The sequence below is a fragment of the Oryctolagus cuniculus genome, chromosome 6 (assembly GCF_051225735.1).
Source record: "Oryctolagus cuniculus isolate XC-2025 breed Fujian yellow rabbit chromosome 6, ASM5122573v1, whole genome shotgun sequence".
NCBI lineage: Eukaryota > Metazoa > Chordata > Mammalia > Lagomorpha > Leporidae > Oryctolagus > Oryctolagus cuniculus.
In genome coordinates, this window is record NC_142872.1 from 93,502,946 (window position 1) to 93,523,190 (window position 20,245).

The following is a 20,245-nucleotide window of genomic DNA, read 5'->3' on the forward strand; positions in this document are numbered from 1 at the left end:
ACAAAACCTGTAAGTTTTGTCAAACTGTTGAAAGATATCTTAATTACACACAACATTAGACATATATAAGTGCCAAACAAAACCAAAGCCCCCCATTTGCTATTAATGAAAGATTTTTTAAATTCAGGGAAGAAAATTTCCATGAGACTGAATTAATAAAAATCACTTGCCTAAGTACTAAAGAAAAGCTTTTCAATTTAACGACATAAAACTGCAGAGTAAATATAATTTTAATTTAGTAATAAAACAAAATATTAACCAACCTTTCTTAAAGACATTTTTCAGTCAAACCAAGAAAAGCCAAGCAAGCAAAAAGAATTATAATGGTGATGACTGTGACAACCTAAAATTTTTTAAGGAAATCAGAATTTTGCATATTAATTGCCTATGCAAGTGTGCTTTTGGAATTGAAAATATATTTTAACTATTGCATAAAATAGTTCAAGAAGATTAAAGTTTAAGACAAGGGATAGGCACTTAAGTCAGCACTTGAGATACCCACACCCCCTAATAGAGGGCCAGTTCAAATTCTGGATACTCTGATTCTGATCCACCATCCAGCTAATGTGCTGGGAAGGCAGCAGCAGAAAATGGCACAAGTACTTGGGTTACTGCCCTCCACGTGAGACTTGGAGTTCCTTGCTCCTGACTTCAGCATGATCCAGTATACTGGATACTGCAGCCATTTGGGGAACAAACTAGCAGATGGAAGTTCATTCTCTCTCTTTCTGCCTTTCAAAAAAACAAAAAACCCCTCTCTCTTGTTCTCTCTACCATTCAAATAAATTAAAAAATTGATCTTGAAAAAAATGACAGTATACCTTGGCAAATTTGTTGGATGTTTTAAGAGAAGCATGTGCTATACCTTACTGGTAAAAATATCTTTCCTTCTAATTTTTGCCAGTCAAGAGTCTTCTCTAATAGCACAGAAACAGGGAATGAGAGTGAAAAAAAAGAATAAAATACTTTTGCCTCAAAAATATAAACACACAGATTCACTATTGCATTTAGGAGAAAAAAACAGGTCATTTAACCATATAACTTTAATTTCTGCCCTTATTATCCTCTAGTAAGATAAATACAGAAAGGGTTAACACTTTCTGTAAACCTTATATTTTCTAATAATTACAAATATTTACTTCTGAACACATGAATGTTTTCAAATTTTAACTGTTAACTGGTTTAAAACAATCTACACCAGATTTCTATTCCTCACGTTACCAGAAGATACATAACATGGTTCCAGTCTCATTCCTAAAGATATAAACTACATTAGGAACTACTCATAGCTTACACTTGTCATTGCATTAAACATATTTTCTATTATCAAGTAAGAAATAAAACTTAGGGGACAGAAGCATGAATAATCTAGATGAGTGGTAGGCATTTAGCCTAGTGGTTGAAATACTGGTTAAGACAACCACATCTCATTTTGGGAGTACCAGGGTTCAATACCTGATCAGCTCCTAATTCAAGATTCCTGCTAATGTGGATCCACAGATGACAGATGAAGTAACTGGGTTCTTGCCACCCATGTCTGGGAGATCTAGATTGAGTTTGTAACTAGCCAGGACTGCTGCTGGCATTTGGGGAGTGAATCAGCATATGGAAAAACATTCTTTCTCTCTCAAGGAAATTAAAAAAAAAAAAAAATCAACTTCTTGCCACATATAACACTTTTAATTAAATATATAAAAGACAAGAAATGCTGATTAATATGTGAGTACTAAAGAATTTAAAAGAAAATCCTAAAATTGCTTGGAAAAAGATACAACCAATAAAAAACTGAGAATGAAGAATAATCAATTTTATCAGGTACCATGTTAGATACTGTGCTGGTATAAATTGAAAATAAATGATGGAATAGGATGTGATAAATTATATTTGAAACTGCTTAATAACTGCTATTAAAACATCTATCAATTTAAAGAAAATGATTTTGTTAAAGTCAAACCTCACTTTATACCCTGCTATGAACTGAATGTCTGTCTGCCTCCCAAACACATCTGTTGAAATCTAATCCCTAAGATGATGGTTTTAGTAGGGCCTTTGTGACATGACTAGGTCACGGTGGTAAAGCCTCATGAATGGGACTAACGCCCTTAAAAGAGGCCTCAGAGAACCTGTCTCTTCTACCATGCAAGAACACAACCAGATGCTGCTGTATATTAAAAAGAACAGATCATCACCAGACATGGAATCTGCCAGCATCTTGATCTTTAACTTCCCAGTCTCCAGAACTGTGAGAAATAAATGTGTGGGGGCCAGCGCTGTGGCGCAGCAGGTTAATGCCCTGGCCTGAAGCACTGGCATCCCATATGGGCGCCGGTTCTAGTCCCCGCTGCACCTCTTCGATGCAGCTCTCTGCTATGGCCTGGGAAAGCAGTAGGAGATGGCCTAAGTCCTTGGCCCCTGTACCCGTGTGTGAGACTGGGAAGAAGCTCCTGGCTTCAGATCGGCATAGCTCCAGCCATTGTGGCCAATTGGAGAGTGAACCATCGGATGGAAGACCTCTCTCTCTGCCTCTCTTCTCTCTGTGTAACTCTCGGACTTTCGAATAAATAAATAAAATCCTAAAAAAAAAAAAAAAAGGAAGGTGTGCAATTTGTGAACCATCTAGCTTATGGTACCTTGTTATAGCAAACTGTACAGACTAAGACATACTCTAATAAACCTCAAGGAAAAAGGTGTTAAAATTAAAAGCAAATAAAATTTATAGAAAACAGATGTTTAGCTATCCTAACTCCAAAGTTATTTTGTATTTGCCTTTTATCTTTAGAACAGAGGGGGAAAATGCAAAAGAAAGACGAAACAATGAAAAATGGATCAAAACCAGCAAATCTAAAGAGAGCAAATACCCTGTCTTTTCTCAGTACTCTGAGCACACTTGTACCTAGCACGGTGTAATATGTTCATGGCAACACTGCCATGATGGATTACAGTCATAAATAACCATACTCTGATGCCAAAATCTGAATCTTTATTTTAAATAGTTCTGGATACCTACAAAATACTCAGTGAATTTTTCAGGAATTAAGAAAATCTGCACAGCAATATTTAAATGTAAATGTCTCCCCTCTCCTGCCCCCTTCATACTATAAAGCGTTTAAACAAATGGCACACTAAATTTTAGATAGGAAGATAACATGGGTATATAGAAAAGGTATTATGAAATACTGATGAGATAACAGAAAACTGAAAATTGTGATAATTACACAATTACTCATTTATATACTTAGAGAAGCCACAGGTAAAAAGTCTTATTTGCAATTTTATAGAAGGTAGTATTAGTAAGAGTTTGCTTTCATATCAATTCTTAAAATGATTTGACATACTATAAAAGTATTAAAGGTGATATATTTTTAAAGGGCTACGAACACAAGCACAATAAAAGCTGTCCTATCCAAAGTCCTTGGTTAGTTTCAGGACAATTGAAATTTCCAAAGATTTAAAGTAACACCATTTAGAGACAGAAAGTAAACTAGTGGATGCCTAGAGCTGAAGGTGGAAATAAGGTGGGTAGCAGGGATCAAATCAGTGTGACAGAAATGTTCTAAAACTGGGTTATGTTGAGGGCTATATAACACAGTAAATTAACAAAAAATCATTATTTTCTTAAGAAGATTTATTTATCTATTTGAAAGGCAGAGCTAGAGAGGCAGAGGCAGAGGGAGAAAGAAGTCTTTCATCCATTGTTTCACTACCAAATGGCCACAACAGCCAGAACTGGGCCAATTTGGAGCCAGGAGCCTCTTCCAGGTCTCCCACACAGGTGCAGGGGCCCAAGGACTTGGGCCATCCTCTACTGCTTTCCCAAGCCATAGCAGAGAGCTGGATCAGAAGTGGAGCAGCTGGGTCTTGAACGAGCATCAATAAAGAATCCTGACACTGCAGGCGGCAGGCTTACCTGCTATGCCACAACGCTGGCCTCCCAATTACAGTTTAAATGAATAAATTCTATGGCATATAAATTATATCACAATAATTGTTTTTTAATTAGTAGTGGTAAAAAAAATAAGTGTGGGTATTTCCAGCTAAGAGTGTCAGGGGTGATTATTTTTTTTGTGCCCCCAGTTTTACTTTTTAAAATGGTTTAGAGAAAAAGATTAAAAAATAAAAATTAAATTGCAAATTTATTGGAATTGAGTCAAGGCCATAGGGATTTACCTCTGTTAAAAGTGCTTGGCCTCCTTGGGGCCGGCGCTATGGCACAGTGGGTTAACACCCTGGCCTGAAGCACTGGCATCCCATATGGGCAGCGGTTTGAGACCTGGATGCTCCACTTCCAATTCAGCTTCCTGCTATGGCCTGGGAAAAGTGGTAGAAGATGGCCCAAGTCCTCGGGCCCCTGGAACTGAGTGAGAGGAAGCTCCTGGCTCCTGCCTTCAGATAGGCACAGCTCTGGCCGTTGCGACCATCTGGGGAGTGAACCAGCAGATGGAAGATCTCTCTGCCTCTATCTCTCTGTGTAACTCTGTCTTTCAAATAAAATAAATCTTTAAAAAGAAAAAAGTGCTTGGTCTCCATGCTGTTTACTTTGGCTGCTTATCTTTCGATTATTTTGCTTCTCAGCAAAGTTCTGGATAGAAGAGGGTTGTTAAGCAGCTGATTCACACCCCATTGTACATTTTAGATTCAAAGTTAAGAAAAAAGGACCTTGGCCGGCGACACGACTCACTTGGCTAATCCTCCACCTGTGGCGCCGGCACCCCAGGTTCTAGTCCCAGTTGGGGTGCCGGATTCTGTCCCGGTTGCTCCTCTTCCACTCCAGCTCTGCTGTGGCCCGGGAAGACAGTGGAGGATGGCCCAAGTGCTTGGGCCCTGCACCCACATGGGAGACCAGGAGGAAGCACCTGGCTCCTGGCTTCAGATCGGCGCAGTGCGCCAGCCGTAGCAGCCATTTGGAGGGTGAACCAAAAGAAAAGGAAGACCTTTCTCTCTAACTCTGCCTGTCAAAAAAAAAAAAAAAAAAAAAAAAAAAAGAGAGAGAGAGAGAGAGAGAGAAAAGGACCAAACTTTAGCTGAGAAGTAAAGATGCCACTTGGAATGTCCACATCCCATATCAGAGTTCCTGGGTTCAAGTCTCAGCTCTGATTCCAATTCTTGCTTCCTGCTAATACACACACTGGAAAGTAGCAGATGACTGTTCAAGGACTTGATTGCTTGCCACTATGCTGGAGACTGGAATTGAATTCCAGGAGCCTGGTTTAGCCCCTGGCTACTGCAGGCATCTGGAGAATGAACCAGTGGATGGAAGACAGATTGATCTCTCCCTCTCTTTGTCTGCCTCTATTAGCTTTTTAATGAAAATAAGTTTTTTTAAACTTAGACATTACCAGTGGTAATAATGTAATATGAAATATTTTAGGGGCCAGCACTGTGGCATAATAGGCAAAGCCGCTGCCTGCAGTGCCAGCATCCCATATGGGTGCCAGTTGAAGTCCCAACTGCTCCACTTCTGATCTAGCTCTCTGCTATGGTCTGGGAAAGCAGTAGAAGATGGCCCAAGTCCTTGGGCCTCTGCACCCAAGTGGGAAACTGGGAAGAAGCTCCTGGCTCTTGGCTTCAGATCGGCCCAGCTCCAGCTGTTACACCCATCTGGGGAGTGAACCAGTGGACTGAAGACCTCTCTCTCTGCCTCTGCCTCTCTGTAACTCTGCCTTTCAAATAAATAAATCTTTAAAAAGTATTTTAGGGCCGGCGCCGCGGCTCACTAGGCTAATCCTCCGCCTAGCGGCGCCGGCACACCGGGTTCTAGTCCCGGTCGGGGCGCCGGATTCTGTCCCGGTTGCCCCTCTTCCAGGCCAGCCCTCTGCTGTGGCCAGGGAGTGCAGCGGAGGATGGCCCAGGTGCTTGGGCCCTGTACCCCATGGGAGACCAGGAAAAGCACCTGGCTCCTGGCTCCTGGCTCCTGCCATCGGATCAGCGCGGTGCGCCGGCCGCAGCGCGCCGGCCGCGGCGGCCATTGGAGGGTGAACCAACGGCAAAGGAAGACCTTTCTCTCTGTCTCTCTCTCTCACTGTCCACTCTGCCTGTCAAAAAAAAAAAAAAAAAAAAAAGTCTAAAATCAAAACATTCAGAGAGCCATGCTACTTCTGAAGCCTCTGAGGAGAAGCCTTGTCTCTTCCCAGCTTCTGTGGCTTCTCGCATTCCTTGGCTTGTGGCAGCATCTCCAATCTGCTTCCATTTTCACTTGGTCTTCTTCCTTGCTAGGCCTCTATGTCCCCTCTTTTTTTTTTTTTTTTTTGGACAGGCAGAGTGGACAGTGAGAGAGAGAGAGAGAGAAAGGTCTTCCTTTTTGCCGTTGGTTCACCCTCCAATGGCTGCCGCGGCCAGCGCACTGCGGCTGGCGCACCGCGCTGATCCAATGGCAGGAGCCAGGAGCCAGGTGCTTTTCCTGGTCTCCCATGGGGTGCAAGGCCCAAGCACCTGGGCCATCCTCCACTGCACTCCCTGGCCACAGCAGAGAGCTGGCCTAGAAGAGGGGCAACCGGGACAGAATCTGGCGCCCCGACCAGGACTAGAACCCGGTGTGCCGGCGCCGCTAGGCGGAGGATTAGCCTAGTGAGCTGCAGCGCTGGCCCTATGTCCCCTCTTTTTATAAGGTCCATCCTAAATCAAAGATGATTTCATCTTCAGATCCTTAACTACACCTGTAAAGATCCTATCCAGAAAGAAAGCAGACAGGTGAAAGACTCATTCTTTTTAGAGGGAACAAACAAGCAACAACAAAAAGCACCTCACTGATAACTGAAACTCAAAAAAAAAATTTTTTTTTTGACAGGCAGAGTTAGACAGTGAGAGAGTGAGAGTGAGAGAGAGAGAGAAAGAGAGAGAGAGAGGAAGGTCTTCTTTTCCGTTGGTTCAACCCCCAAATGGATGCTACGGCTGGCACGCTGCACCGATCCAAAGCCAGGAGCCAGGTGCTTCCTCCTGGTCTCCCATGCGGGTGCAGGACCCAAGCACTTGGGCCATCCTCCACCGCACTCCCGGGCCACAGCAGAGAGCTGGCCTGGAAGAGGGGCAACCGGGACAGAATCCGACACCCCAACTGGGACTAGAACCTGGGGTGCCGGCGCTGCAGGTGGAGGATTACCAAGTGAGCTGCGGCGCCGGCCTGAAACTCAAATTTCAAATTGCTTTGTGTCATTCTCAGAAAAAAAACAAAAACAAAAACAAAAACTATGTATTTAATTGTGTACTTTTCTTAGTAGAAAATATCCTATTACATTATCAGGAATATAATTTAAAAAGCATGCAGAAACACATGTAACAGCAGGATGAAAATGTTTTGCTATATAAAAACCTACTTCCTAAAGGGTTCTTTTTCTCTTCAATGTTCCCCATCAAAGTGAATGCCACTGGAGCTGGCAGTGTGGCGCAGCAGGTTAAAGCCCTGGCCTGAAATGCCGGTATCCCATTTGGGCACTGGTTATAGTCCTGGCTGCTCCTCTTCTGATCCAGCTCTCTGCTATGGCCTGGGATAGCAGTAGAAGATGGCCCAAATCCTTGAGCCCCTGCACCCACATGGGAGACACAAAGAAGCTCCTTGCTCCTGCCTTCAGATTGGCACAGCTCCAGCCTGTTGCGGCCATCTGGGGAGTGAGCCATCGGATGGAAGACCTCTCTCTCTGCCTCTCTGTAACTCTGTCTTTCAAATAAATAAAATAAATCTTAAAAAAAAAAGTGAATGCCACCATCAACCATCCTATAGCTCTGGCTACAAGACTGGATGTCATCTCCTTTGTCATTCAACCAACTCATCAGAAAATCCCATGGACACCTTCAAAATATAGTCCAAATGCAGACAATTTGCATCCTTTTCACTATACCACCAATCTAATCCAAGTCTCCATCATTTCAGGCTGTTTTCCCATGTTCAAAACTTTATAGTGAAGGGAGGGTCTCTGGCCTAGCAGTTAAGATGCCTACATCCCATACTGGAGTGCCTGAGTTCAATTCCTGGCTCCAGCTCATGAATGAAGCTTGACATTAATGAAGATCCTGGGAAGCAGTGATGATGATCCAAGTGATTGGGTTCCTGCCACTTGTGTGAGAGACTTGGATTGATTTTCTGGCTCCCAGCTTGGGTCTGGCAGGGGGTGGAGGGGCCTGTTGCAAGCATCTGGGAGAAGTAAACCAGATGAGGATGAGCAGTCTATTTTGTTGGCTCTCAAATTAGCACAAACAAGCAAACCACCCACCAAAAACTCTGCAGTGACTTCCACAGAGAATAAAAATCCTAACTCTGTCCTCTCTCCCACCAGAATGCTTCCTGTTCCTGGCCAGTCATACAAGCTCCCTTGTATCTAAGAACACACCAAGCACACATCTATGCTACTATTCCCTGTATGTTTCATCCAGGTATCCAAAAGGCTCAAACCCTTACTTATGTCACTTCTTTGTTCAAATGTCATCTCAAAGAGAGCTGTTTCCTGACAACCCTATCTACAGTAGGACTCTTGTTCCTTTTCCTTTAGCCCACTGAACTTTTTTTCAGAAAACAATCTGACTATATATATATATGAACATACATACATACATATATGTATATATGTTTACTGTTACTACCACCATCCCCCACTGGAATTCCCATGCAGTACACCCAGCACTAGAGCAGTAGGTGGAAAACATGAGTTCATTAAGCATCTGAGTGAACAACATAGGAATTGTTAGAATGCTGACAAGAATTCACTTACCCATTTTTCCTTTTCAAATATCCCTCGTCCATTATGTGAGGAATATTATTACAGATATTTCCCCAGAATATTTCCCATTCACAATATTCTCTGTAATAAGCCTTATCAGGAGACAAACTGGTTACCCACCACTAGATGGGGTAGGAAAGAAAGAGCTCATCAGCAACAGTGAGATCTTGATCATTTCAAATACTCTTTATTCCTGTTTCTTAGCCCCTTCTCAAACACACGACCAGTCTGGAGAATGATCTCATCTGTAGTTGGAGTTTTTCTATTTACTTTCCTTTCTTCCCCTTTAAATACTGTCTCCAGGTATAGTTCTAAGGAACAATGTCCTAATGATGTTTAACTGTGTTAACACATACTGAAAAGGGTTACATAAATTTAAGAATAACTTTATTAAACAAAATCTTTAACAATGTTCACATGCATTATAAATCTGCAAAATTTAAATGCTATATACTGTAACCAAAATTTTTTTTCATCTAAATTTACAGTTTTTTCAAAGAGCTTCTTTAAGAACTTGTGCTCTGTACCATTTATTTTATTCAATGCTATCCTGGAATAAGTCTTTAAAATCAATCTGAAATGTAAAGAACAAGTACAAGCACATCTTTCAGTCATATCATTGATAGTTTTTCCTAGTCATTTCAAAAATTCAGACCACCTGACAGAAAAACCTTTCACTTTAGATTTCAAGGAAATTTAAAAAGGATACTTGCTAATGGATTTAAATTATAATGTTCACTATCTACAAGATACTGTTTGAGGATGTCTTTTTTTCATAAATGGTAACAAAAATTGACAGTTACCAAAGCAGAATAAAACCAGGGTCAAAAGCACTCAAGTAATTTCCTCTCTACCAACATATCCCTTTTTCTAACATCAGCAACTAAAAAAGAGTGGGATTAGAAACGCATAAGGAAGCAAGTCTGTGAAGTCTGAATCTCATTACTGTATTTACATTTCTGGAGGAAACTAAAATTATAGGTAAAAATTCATTAGAAAACTAAGAAAGTAGCACCACTTTATAACATGATGAACAACATGAATTCATTCCCTGTCTGTAGCAAAAGTTACTTCCCTAACAATTCTCTTCCCCACTTCACTGTCTCTTATCACTGCAAGGAACACACCCTTATAACTGCCTATACATGCTTCCCTTCCCTTTAAAACCTTCCGATCAACCCTTTCACTTCTGTTTCAGTACTGTTTTACCTTAACCTCTTTCCTTCCAACATTTGTAGAATATCTTCGTACATTTCCCATGTCAGAAAGAGAAGTTAAACTAGTTTCAGTCCTAACATCAAAGAAACTCCTTTAATGTAGATGGCTGACTGGAATATGTCCCAAACAATTTCTCCCTGACAGACAATGCTACCTTCAAGCCCAATCCCTCAACAATCCTAAATTCTTTGAAACTAAAAATAGCTCAGCTGTTGTCTCATCTGCCAGCAGATGGCCAGACTATTTTTATTTCAGGATTCTCGAGAGCAGGAATGGATCAGGCTAAGCTAGGACACCCAGACGCCCTCACTCCGCAGAGCCCAGTGTTCACTGCAGAGAGCTGTAGTAGGGCAGGTACCAAGAGAGGGCAACCTGGAGCTGTTCCTGAGCCTGTGGGCTTTGCATCAATTCTAATAATTTGAGAGTGTGTACCCAGAGAGGTTGTTTCTTTTTTTTTTTCTTTTTTTAACCATTCTTTACTTCAAATGGAGTCTGACATGTAAGAATTTTAAGATTGTAAATAACTGCATATCTTTTCAAGGTTTACTTTCTTATGTGAAAATAAAAGTCTCTTTATGTAATGTCTTTGAGAAGGGATTTTTTTTGTTTTTAATGAAGTAAAATGTCCCCTAATCTAGATGTTTCCAAAAAGGTATACTATTTAACAAAAAGAAAGTGTTCCTAAGAATATCTGATAAGCTGTAATTTCATAAACATAGGAAAGCATTTTAATTGGCCATTGTTAAAAAAGGTAGTTGAATTAATTTTGAATACCAAAGCTGAGATCCACTCAGTTGCCACTAAAATGATTTTAAACAGAAAAAGGATTAAAAGCCTGAAATACTATACATTTTCTTCTTTCTTTTTATCTCTTGATTGCTCTATGGCAAGTGCTCAGTAAAAATAGAAAACAAACACACGCAAGCAGAAAGGAAACAAACATTCGAAAAATGGCCTCTTTGCCTCCACCATCCAACTCCCATCCATTCAGAATCTACCCACCAGGGATGACCATACCAGGCCATTCCAGTTTACTTTTTCATCATGGTTGATAGCCACAAAGATTATCAGAATATCACCAAGGGCCTCAAAAATGAAGAGGAGAAGAGAAATCCATCATATTTTCCAGACAATGCACATTTGGGGATACCATCTTACTGCAAAACACTAAACTTCCTGCCAAGATGAAGAAGGTTATCCCTATAAATTTATGTATGGGTGACAATGTAGACTGATGACTGGAAGGGAAAAAACAATTTTCACTAGGGATTAGCTTCCATAAGACTCTCACTGATATTGTGCTTTATTGGGGCAAAATGTAAATAAAGTAATCTGGTGCCAGAAGTCTCTGCTAGGGGTCAGTGCTTCGGCATAGTAGGCAAAGCTGCTGCCTGCAGTGCTAGCATCCCATACGGGCGCTGGTTCCAAACCTGGCTGCTCCACTTCTGATCCAGCTCCCTGCTATGGTCTGGGAAAGCAGTATGTGGGAGACCCAGAAGAAGCTCCTGGCTCCTGGCTTCGGATCGGCCCAGCTCAGGCCATTGTGCCCAGTTGGGGAGTGAACCAGCGGGTGGAAGACCTCTCTCTCTCTTCCTCCCTCCCTGAGTCTACCTCTTTGTAACTCTGTTTTTCAAGTAAATAAATAAATCTTTTAAAAAAAATCTGGAAAAAACAACGCTAGTAAACTGGTACACTCATCACCAAATATTTCCTATGTCTAGAAATGGCAAGGACCATTTAGAGAGCTACATGCCAGGGACCAGCATTATGAACCTGCCTGTGATCCTGTTCAACTCTGGCTGCTCCACTTCCGATAAGAGTTCCTTGCTAATGAGCCTTACTTGGGTCCCACAAGGGAGACCTAGATGGAGTTCCATGTTCCTGGCCCAGCCCCAGCCACTGTGGCCACCTGGGAGGGGAACAGCAGATGGAAAAATCAATCCATCCCCCACCTCCACCTTTCAAATAAATAAATCTTAAAAAAAAAGGGCTACAGGCTGCCTAAACATGCCTATAAAGACTGGCAGAAATACTAAATGCATGAGTTAGCAGAAGAGACTATTCACATTCACGGCACATTAGAGGGAATGTGACCACACAATCATTAAATTCAATACCCTAATTTTACAGAGAAGAAACTTAAGGCCTAGAGACCTTATGTAGCAGAACCGAGATTAAATCCAGGATCTCAGACTCTCATTCCAGTGAGTTCTCCATTAAAACATGTTAATATTATATTAGCATTTGGGGAGGGAGGGAACTTAAATACACATACACTCTCCATTTCAATTCCATATTTATAATTTAGCACATTAAAAATATCTTCAAATGTGGAAAATCTGAATTCTCAAAAACCAAAACTTTAATTTAGATCAACTGCGAGTAAGTCGTAAAACTACATCTAACAGTTCTTTCAAAAATCCTCAACTCTCTCTCTCGCCTTACCCCAATTTAACAATTATTGCTTTCAGGACCCTGATATAGTCCAATTTTAGCACTACACTTGTAAACACCTGAAACAGACTTTTGTTAGCTTATATTAACAACATGTGAATTTCTAACCCCTGAAGGGGGAGAAAAACTAAACTTAAGCCCACCATACAACAAATTCAAAAATTTTAAGATGAAGTTTCTTCAATGTTTAATACCGATTTGAAGGCTCCAGAAAAGGAAAAAACAAACACTATAGCACACTACTGCAAGTTATGTAGTGCTAGCCTTATTTTAAAAATTAAAGTACAGGAACAGGTGTTGTGGCTTAGCGGATAAAGCTGCCACCTGCAACGCTGCCGGTTTGAGTCCCAGCTGCTCCACTTTCCATCCAGCTCCCTGCTAATGGCCTAGGAAAAACAGTGGAAGATGGTACAGGTATTTGGGCCCCTGCTAGCCATGGGGGAGACCCCGATGAAGCTCCTGGGTCAGCCCTGGCCTGTGGGGCCACTTAAGGAGTGAACCAATGGATGCAACATTTCTGTCTCTCTCCTTCTAACTCTTTCAAATAAATAAAGAAATCTTTTTTTTTTAATTAAAGGACAAATTTGTTTTTAAGCCGTATTGACTCATTATTCTAACATGCATTAAAATTATCACAGGCTTTTTCCCCCTTCAAGACCACTTCTTTTTTTTTTTTCCAATCCCATTTTCTTGCCCATCTTATCTGGTGCATTCCCAGTGGTATCAAATAAAATGGGAGCATTAGGAATTTACCTTTGTGTTGGATGTCCTGCTCTCTCAAAGGATTTGATCTTTGATAAAATGTAATAGATCAGAGTTCCCCCCCTTTTACAACTCCTTATCTGCATATCCTCCCTAAAGGTATTGTTCGGATTTTCCCTGCTGCCGGTTTCATTATACTACATATCTTCGGTCTGACTATAAATCACAATTGAAGCTTAAGAGCAGCTGCCACTGTCCAGACATGTGGCTGGTGGGTGTCATTGTCTTTTTTTCCTTTTCCCCATTTCGAACCCTCGCTTCCCCTGTCACCTACAGCCTGTTTCTCCGAGGGCTCCTTCCTTCCCCGCCTGCACACCGCCACCCCCACCCCTTTAACCTCTGGTCTTGCTCTTCCAGGTCAGCCCAGTCAGAGACAACATTACTCTATGTTTTTCCTGTGGCGGAGGCGGAGAGATGTCGGAACGGGCTGCACCTCCTGCAAACCCTTCTCCAGACTGTCAACAAGGGAACAACTTCAGCCTCTCTTCCCAAAGTACCACGCCAGACGATAAAGTTACTGCAATTACGATACGGAAGCCTTCCCACGCCCAATCTTGACATATCGGCCCCACCTCAATTTCCAAGCTAATAAACAACGGCTCATCTTCTGCTTCATCACAAAGGCGGGTATCGTGTCCGCTCCGCACGGCACACCGATAAAATGCCTCCCTCTGTGCTTCTCCTTCTCCTCTCTAAGTCGATCCCCCGAACCCAAGTGCCCTGCGATCCTAAAACCTGCCCGCGTCCCCCGAGCCCAGCTCTAACTGCCCTTCCTCCTCCACCCCGCCTCTGCCCCAAATCCAGCTGAGTTCCTGTCAACTCCAGCCAGGTAGCAGGGAACTCCGCCAGGGCTGCCCGAGGTCGGCCAGCGACGTCCGCCCAAGGCAAGACCCCCCGCGACCCCAGCTCCGCCGCGCCGGCCCCCGCACCCCCCGGGCCTCAGCCCCGCTCACCTAACGCCACCTCGCAAGCTTTGCGCAGCTGGGAGTGATGCGCCTTCTTCACTTCCTTGTCGGCCAAAATCTTCTCCAGGGCCCGGGTCAGGAACATGTTCTTCGTCTTCTTCCCCTCATACATGGACGCGGAGAAGGAGGCGGCGGCGGCTCGTCCGACCCGCGGCTCCCAGCGGCTGGAGGGGAGGAGGAGGGGACGGAAGAGAAGAGAGAAAGGAGAGGGGGTGGCGGTGGGAGAGAGGAGGCGTGGAGGGCAGCGGCAGGATCAGGAAGGGGCGGGCGAGCGGGAGCGGCCGCCGTGCTGGCGAGGGGCGTCGAGGTCCTCGCCGCCCGTCGAGAGGCCGCCCGTCGAGGGCTGCGTCCGTCTGGCCTCTGCTCCCAGCCCGGGGTGGGGTGGGGGGGTCGCTTCTCGGCCGCCCCTCTCACTGGTCTTTCCGACCCGCGGCGTGGAGGGTGCTCTGCCCGGGCGGCCGTCTGCTGGGGGCCGAGGGCCGAGGCGTGGCGGCGGCGGTGGCTCAGAGGCCCGGCAAGAGCAGAGCGACTCTGGCTACTATGGGGATTAGCACCCGCCGCGGCCGCGAACTGGCCTCCATCACCGCCGACCTGCCCCGGCCGCCATGTTGGGAGGAAACGACGCGTCACGCAGCGGCCGAACGGCTGCAGAGGAGGAAGCAGCGACGGCGGCGGCGGCGGCACTGCCAGCCCAGAGCTGCCGCGGCGCCGGCAGGCGGGGGACGGAGGGCGGCGCGGGAGGAGCGGCCCGAGCCGCAGCGCTACGGCGGCCCGGCGGGGCCTCGCCGCCTCCCGCGTTTGCCTGCAGGGCGGCGAGGGGCGTGGCCGGGCGTCCTGCGGCGCGGAGCGAGGCGCTTCGGGCTCCTCCCCGCGGCTGTGCCGCGGGACCCAGCAGTAGGGGACCTCTCGGCGTCCGGTTCGCGTCTGGCGAACAGCACGCCTGGCTCTGCTGCACCCCTTCCCTGACTTTCTGGGGTTCCCATCGGTGGGAGCGCAGTCCCTTCTGTTCCGGGGATTTCAGAAACACGCGCATGGCTCACTCTCAGCCGCACTGGATTTCCACCTGCCGCGCTCGACTCTAAATTTCCTTCCCAGGTGCGCCAAATCGCTGTCCAGGACCGAAACCTCTGATTACCTCAAGGAGGATTCTCCCTGGGGAAAAGTAAGCAAAAAGCAGTTGACAAGGATTCAGTCATGTTTCACTTGATTATCGGTAGGATTAATCGGTCACCTCCAGATTTCAGATTACAGTGAAAGCTTCTGACCGAGGTCCCTCGGAGACCTGTATTTCCGTGTCTTTAATACTAAGGTTCGGTCCTCGATATGAAAACCAGTTTCAGAATGCCACAGCACCGAGCGAACAGATTTAACACAGTGCGAACAGATTTAACACATATGACTGTGTGTCTCCTTTAGTCCCAAAGAGTTCGGATTTCAACTGTTTCTTTTTGAGCAGAAAATTATAAATGCCATAAAAGTATATGCGGATAGTTTACGTTCCAAACTACTGTGTTGTTTCGTCAGCACAGACTACTAGCCCTTAATCCTTAGCATGTGTCTCACCCTGTTCCATTCAGATTTCCTTGACTATGGACTTGTCCTAATGCAACCGTCCAAACCCAAGGGGACTCTGAGAAGTGACAAGATTTGGACTAGGGTAAATGCCTCCGAGAAGGAAAACGGAAAACTTGTAAGTGACTCTGAATTAAAGGAGATAAATAGATCAACTTTTTAAACTTTATCGTCCTCAGAAACAAAACCACAAATTCATTCATGTATTTTAAAGAGTATCTCCAGATTCCTGGAAATTGGAGATTTATCATATTCCTAAATAAGACATATATACACTCTAATAGATTACAAACTTTTTGAGAACCAGCTGAAACTCTAATTTCTTTGTTTCTTCATAATCCCAGTGCAGTGCCAGGTACTGTTTAGGGTGCTAGCTGATCATTCAGTCTAGCACAGAGGCGCACCACATTCCTCAGCCTCCGTACAGTTAGGTGTAGTCATCCAGTCTTACATCTTTTGAAAATAAAAATAGGAGTGGCTATGTGACTTAGCAATTAAAACAGTTAAGATGCTGGTTAGGATGCCCATGTCTCACATCAGAGAAACTGGCTTCCATCTCCAGTTGCTGAATCCAGCTTCTGCATAGGGCCATTTGAATATTGGTAACATCATTTGCGGGCCATACAAAATTATCAACTTGAATATTAGCCTGCTATAGATTTGTTGAATTTTGAGTCCTGCCTGTGGATGCCTTGGCAGGGCCAGACCCAATCATTTCGTGAGCCTTACAGGGCCAATGGGCCAGATGTTTGCATCCCTATAGGCAGTGGTGTTGCCTCAAGTAAATAGGTTCCTACCACCCATCTAGGAGACCTGGATGGCATTCCCAGCTCTCACCAATTGCAGGCATTTGGGGAGTGAACCAGTGGAATGGGAGTTCTCTTTCTCTCTCTGCCTTCCAAATAAATTTTTAAAAAAGAAAACTCCCACAAGCAGATTTTCTTGTTTTTTCCCCCTTTCATGGTCACATACTAAAAAACAACCAACCAACCAACCAACAACAACAACAACAAAAAACACACTTTAGGAGAGTTTAGGCCCCTGAATTAGCGTTGGAGAATTATACATCCATTAGCATACCTGTTTTGGACTTTACATGAACAAAGTAAACTCTTCAATTATGTTTAGCAGCTAGCTTTATCCTAAATAACACACTTTGGGCCCATTAATGAATAATACAGAGATCCCTGCCCTTAAGAAGCTCACATTCTACCTCATAGTTCTGCATCCATCCACCTTTTACTATACTGCTGGGATGGAGAAGATCTTTGGTATAAACTCAGTGAATAGAAGCTTGGATAAATGAAAAACACTGGGCCAAGTCAAGCATGATACTTTTGTAGAACATTCCGTATATGGTAGAGGAAAAGGCGTTAAACAAATAAATCAGTACTGAATATGTAATTTTAATGTGTTAAGAACAATTTTAAAAAGTGCTCTGAGGTATTCTTTAGATTTCTAGATTCAGCGATGCCTTCCTTGAAGAAATGACATTTAAATTGAAACCTGGAGGAAAATTGAAATTATCCAAGCTAAGCCCATGAAGAACTTTCCAGACAAAGTCTCTTGGGATTCAGAAAGTTTGGCAAGTTTCAAGAAACAAAATAAAGCAGTGTGGCTGAAAGTTAGAATAAAGAGGGAGCTAGGAACCAGATCACACAGAACCTGGCAGGCCACATTAAGATTTTAGGTTTATTTTTCCTAATGGCAATGGGATTCAGTGAAAGGTTTTAAGTAGGGGATGAAGTGATCAAAATTAGTGTCATAAAAAAAAATCCGGAGACTGGTGCTGTGGCATAGTGGGTAAAGCCGCTGTCTGCGGCACCAGCATCCTTTATGGGCTCCGGGCTTGAGTCCTGGCGAATCCACGTCCAGTCTAGCTCCCTGCTGATGCACCTGGGAAAGCACCAGAGTCTGGCCCCGGGGTATAGAGCAGTGCATCCACATGAGAGACCCTGAGGAAGCTCCTGGCTTCAGTCTGGCCCAGCTCTGGATGTTGGGGCTATTTGGGGAGTGAAGCTGTGGAGGGAAGAACTCTATATGTTTCTGTCTATATAACTCTGTCTTTCAAATAAATAAATAAATGTTTTAAAACTAAGACTCCCTCTGTTGCATAGAAAATGTGTGAGAGGATGTGTGCGCAACAGTGAGAACTTGATTACAACAGAGCAGGATGGCGAAGGCTGCAGCCCGGAGCCTCCAAGCAACTTTGTAGTGAGCAGGCCCTGCAGAGGGGGAAGAGGTACTGAGGTCCAGCCCAGCATCTGTCCAAAGAGCTCTTTTTTTTTTTTCTAATTTGCATAAACGTTAGAGCAGCAATGGTGGTGGAAATGAAGCAAAGTGGACCAATTTGATAACTACTTTGGTGCCAGGATGGGACTGAAAGAACTGGGGTGAAAGAGAAAGAAAGAGATCACAATTGAGTGTGTCTGTGAATAGTTAGAATTGCCATTGGCGGAGGGAAGGCTAGACCAAAGTAGGAGAACATCTGAATGTGAGGGATACAATTTGCAGGTAGAGAAATATGACCTAACCCTGTCGGGAGGAATGATCTCCATCCTCCTATCTCTACGGGAACAATTTGTCAGCCTCTCTTGCTGGGTCTTCAACTGCACCCAGAAGATGGGGGTGAAATGGGATGTGCCATGGGGAGTGAGCACTTGCCTTTGACTCCTGATGGTTTTCAAAGCATACAAATTCTATTTCTGAAATACCTTTGAGCCTCTAAATGTTAACATATTTTCTTCTTCTTGTGCATAATTGGGTTTCTGAGCCCATTTTGCTCCTCAATCCACAATTTCACCTTCCTGTCTTCTAATAACCCCTCATCATTTTCCCTTTCATCTGTGACTTTGCTATATACTGACTTCTTGGTTGTTTTCTTCAGATGATTTTTGCTACTTAGTTCCAAAGAGTCAAATAATATGAAGCAATAAAAGACTTGGATCTGGGTTTGAGCATCTTTGTTGGTGTACTTTTGTTATCATGCTTTTAAATATACACATAAATGCAGTGTGACATGAAAATTAAATAAAATCTGACTAAGATTTTAACTAATGCTGAGCATATGTGACTGATGTTAAAAGTCAATATTCACTAACATCAAAAATAACATCACATTCACTTGACTAAAAAATAAACTGTAGTACTTCCAGTAGTCTCTTGCAACATCTCTCCGTTCTGTGAGCTTTTAAAACGTTCCATAATCTGAGTCTTTACTTCTGTAGAGGAGAAAAAAAATACTTCTATTTCGACCTATTTTAAGTCCATTGGCTGGGGCTCTGAAAATTAGGTTGATGAACAATTCATAAGAGACAGCAAACAGAAGTTTGTTAACATACATATCACATGTATACATGAGAACACTCAGCGATAAGTAACTCCAAGGGGTAGTTAGAATTTGGCTTCTACAGCATCTTAACAAAAGAATGACAACGTTTTACAGGAATAACAAGACAAAGAAAAAGGGCTCTGGGTCTATAGTCAATCTGAGAAGACAAATATGAGGATACTTCAAAAAATTCATGGAAAAGTGCAATTCAGAGATAAGTTGGGGCAGGCATGTGGTATAGTGGTTATGGGGCCACTTGGAACATCTACATCAAATAACATCTACCAAATAAGGTTTGAGTCCTGGCTCCATTCCCACTCACCTTGAGAGCAGCCGGTGGTCATTCAAATGGCTGAGTCACTACTACCCATGTGGGAGACCTAGGATTGAATGTCCGCCCTAGCTGCTGTGGTCATTTGGGGAGTGAATCAGCAGATGGAAGGTCAGTCTGTCTGTCTGTCTATCTATCTATTTATCTGCCTTAAAAAATAAATACAACTTTAAGTGACTAAATTGTGTTTATTGTGGTACAAAAATTTTTTTTAAAATCATGCAGTTTTTTCACAATATGCATTTTCCATGAACTTTTTAAAGACCCATCCTACATAGGAGAACTAGTGGAAGATACATGTTAGTTGGTAAAGTTTGTTATGTAGAGTCCTCTGGTGGGGTCTCTGGGATAATAAGGGTCTGTGGTTTTCTCCATTGATTAACTTCTGTCCTTCCTGGTAGAGTTTATGTCCTGCTTTTAGACAAATAAGTGAATAACAGTGAGTTTTTCTCATATCTGTTTATTCATAATTGTTCTTAGCACAAAATAATCAATAACCTGCGTGGGATATTTTAGAGTGGAATACTCTTCTAACCTGCATTTCCAACTAATTTCTCAACAGTAATAGTAACATTTATATTACTATTTATGCCAAATTTATTATGAGTCAGTACAATTACTCAAATGGAGAAAGTTCTATTATCATCCCTGATTTAATACAAAGAACCTGAGACATCAAGGATTTTGAAAACTTGTCCAAGTCATACAATTTAAAAGTGGTGGACCCAGGACTACAATTTGTTTAGTCTGACTCCAAAGCCCATGCTCTAAACAGCTAAGCTACACTGCCTTTCTAACAGTCTGTTCCGTATTTTTTGTAACCTCCTTCCCTGCCCACTCCCTCCTCCCTTGATATACACATAGGGGAGGGGCCATTATGTTTCAGTGCATTTGCCCTTCCAAA

At 43.3% G+C, this 20,245-nt stretch overlaps 1 protein-coding gene and 1 long non-coding RNA gene across 7 annotated transcripts in view; one reads left to right on the forward strand and one right to left on the reverse strand.

The window, feature by feature from the left end:
• Positions 1 to 14,831, reverse strand: part of ARFGEF1 (ARF guanine nucleotide exchange factor 1) — a 149,023-nt gene extending 134,192 nt beyond the window's left edge. For 4 of the 5 annotated variants that reach the window (XR_011389118.2, XR_007919076.3, XR_016236505.1 and 1 more), the window contains exon 1: positions 14,096 to 14,831. Coding sequence is in view for 1 of the 5 variants with exons in the window: in XM_070075109.2 (XP_069931210.1) it covers positions 14,096 to 14,219 (124 nt within the window). In the remaining 4 variants the exon portion in view is untranslated. The remainder of the gene's footprint in view (positions 1 to 14,095) is intronic. The other variant, XM_089336316.1, reaches the window with a different exon arrangement.
• Positions 12,688 to 13,764, forward strand: LOC149126233 (uncharacterized). 2 transcript variants are annotated; one of them, XR_016236508.1, is made up of 3 exons: positions 12,688 to 12,794; positions 13,242 to 13,353; positions 13,500 to 13,764. It is a non-coding gene; the product is annotated as an uncharacterized LOC149126233 (long non-coding RNA). The 2 variants fall into 2 exon arrangements; XR_016236509.1 differs by lacking the exon at positions 13,242 to 13,353 and having other exon boundaries at positions 12,690 to 12,794.
• Positions 14,832 to 20,245: the final 5,414 nt, after the last annotated feature.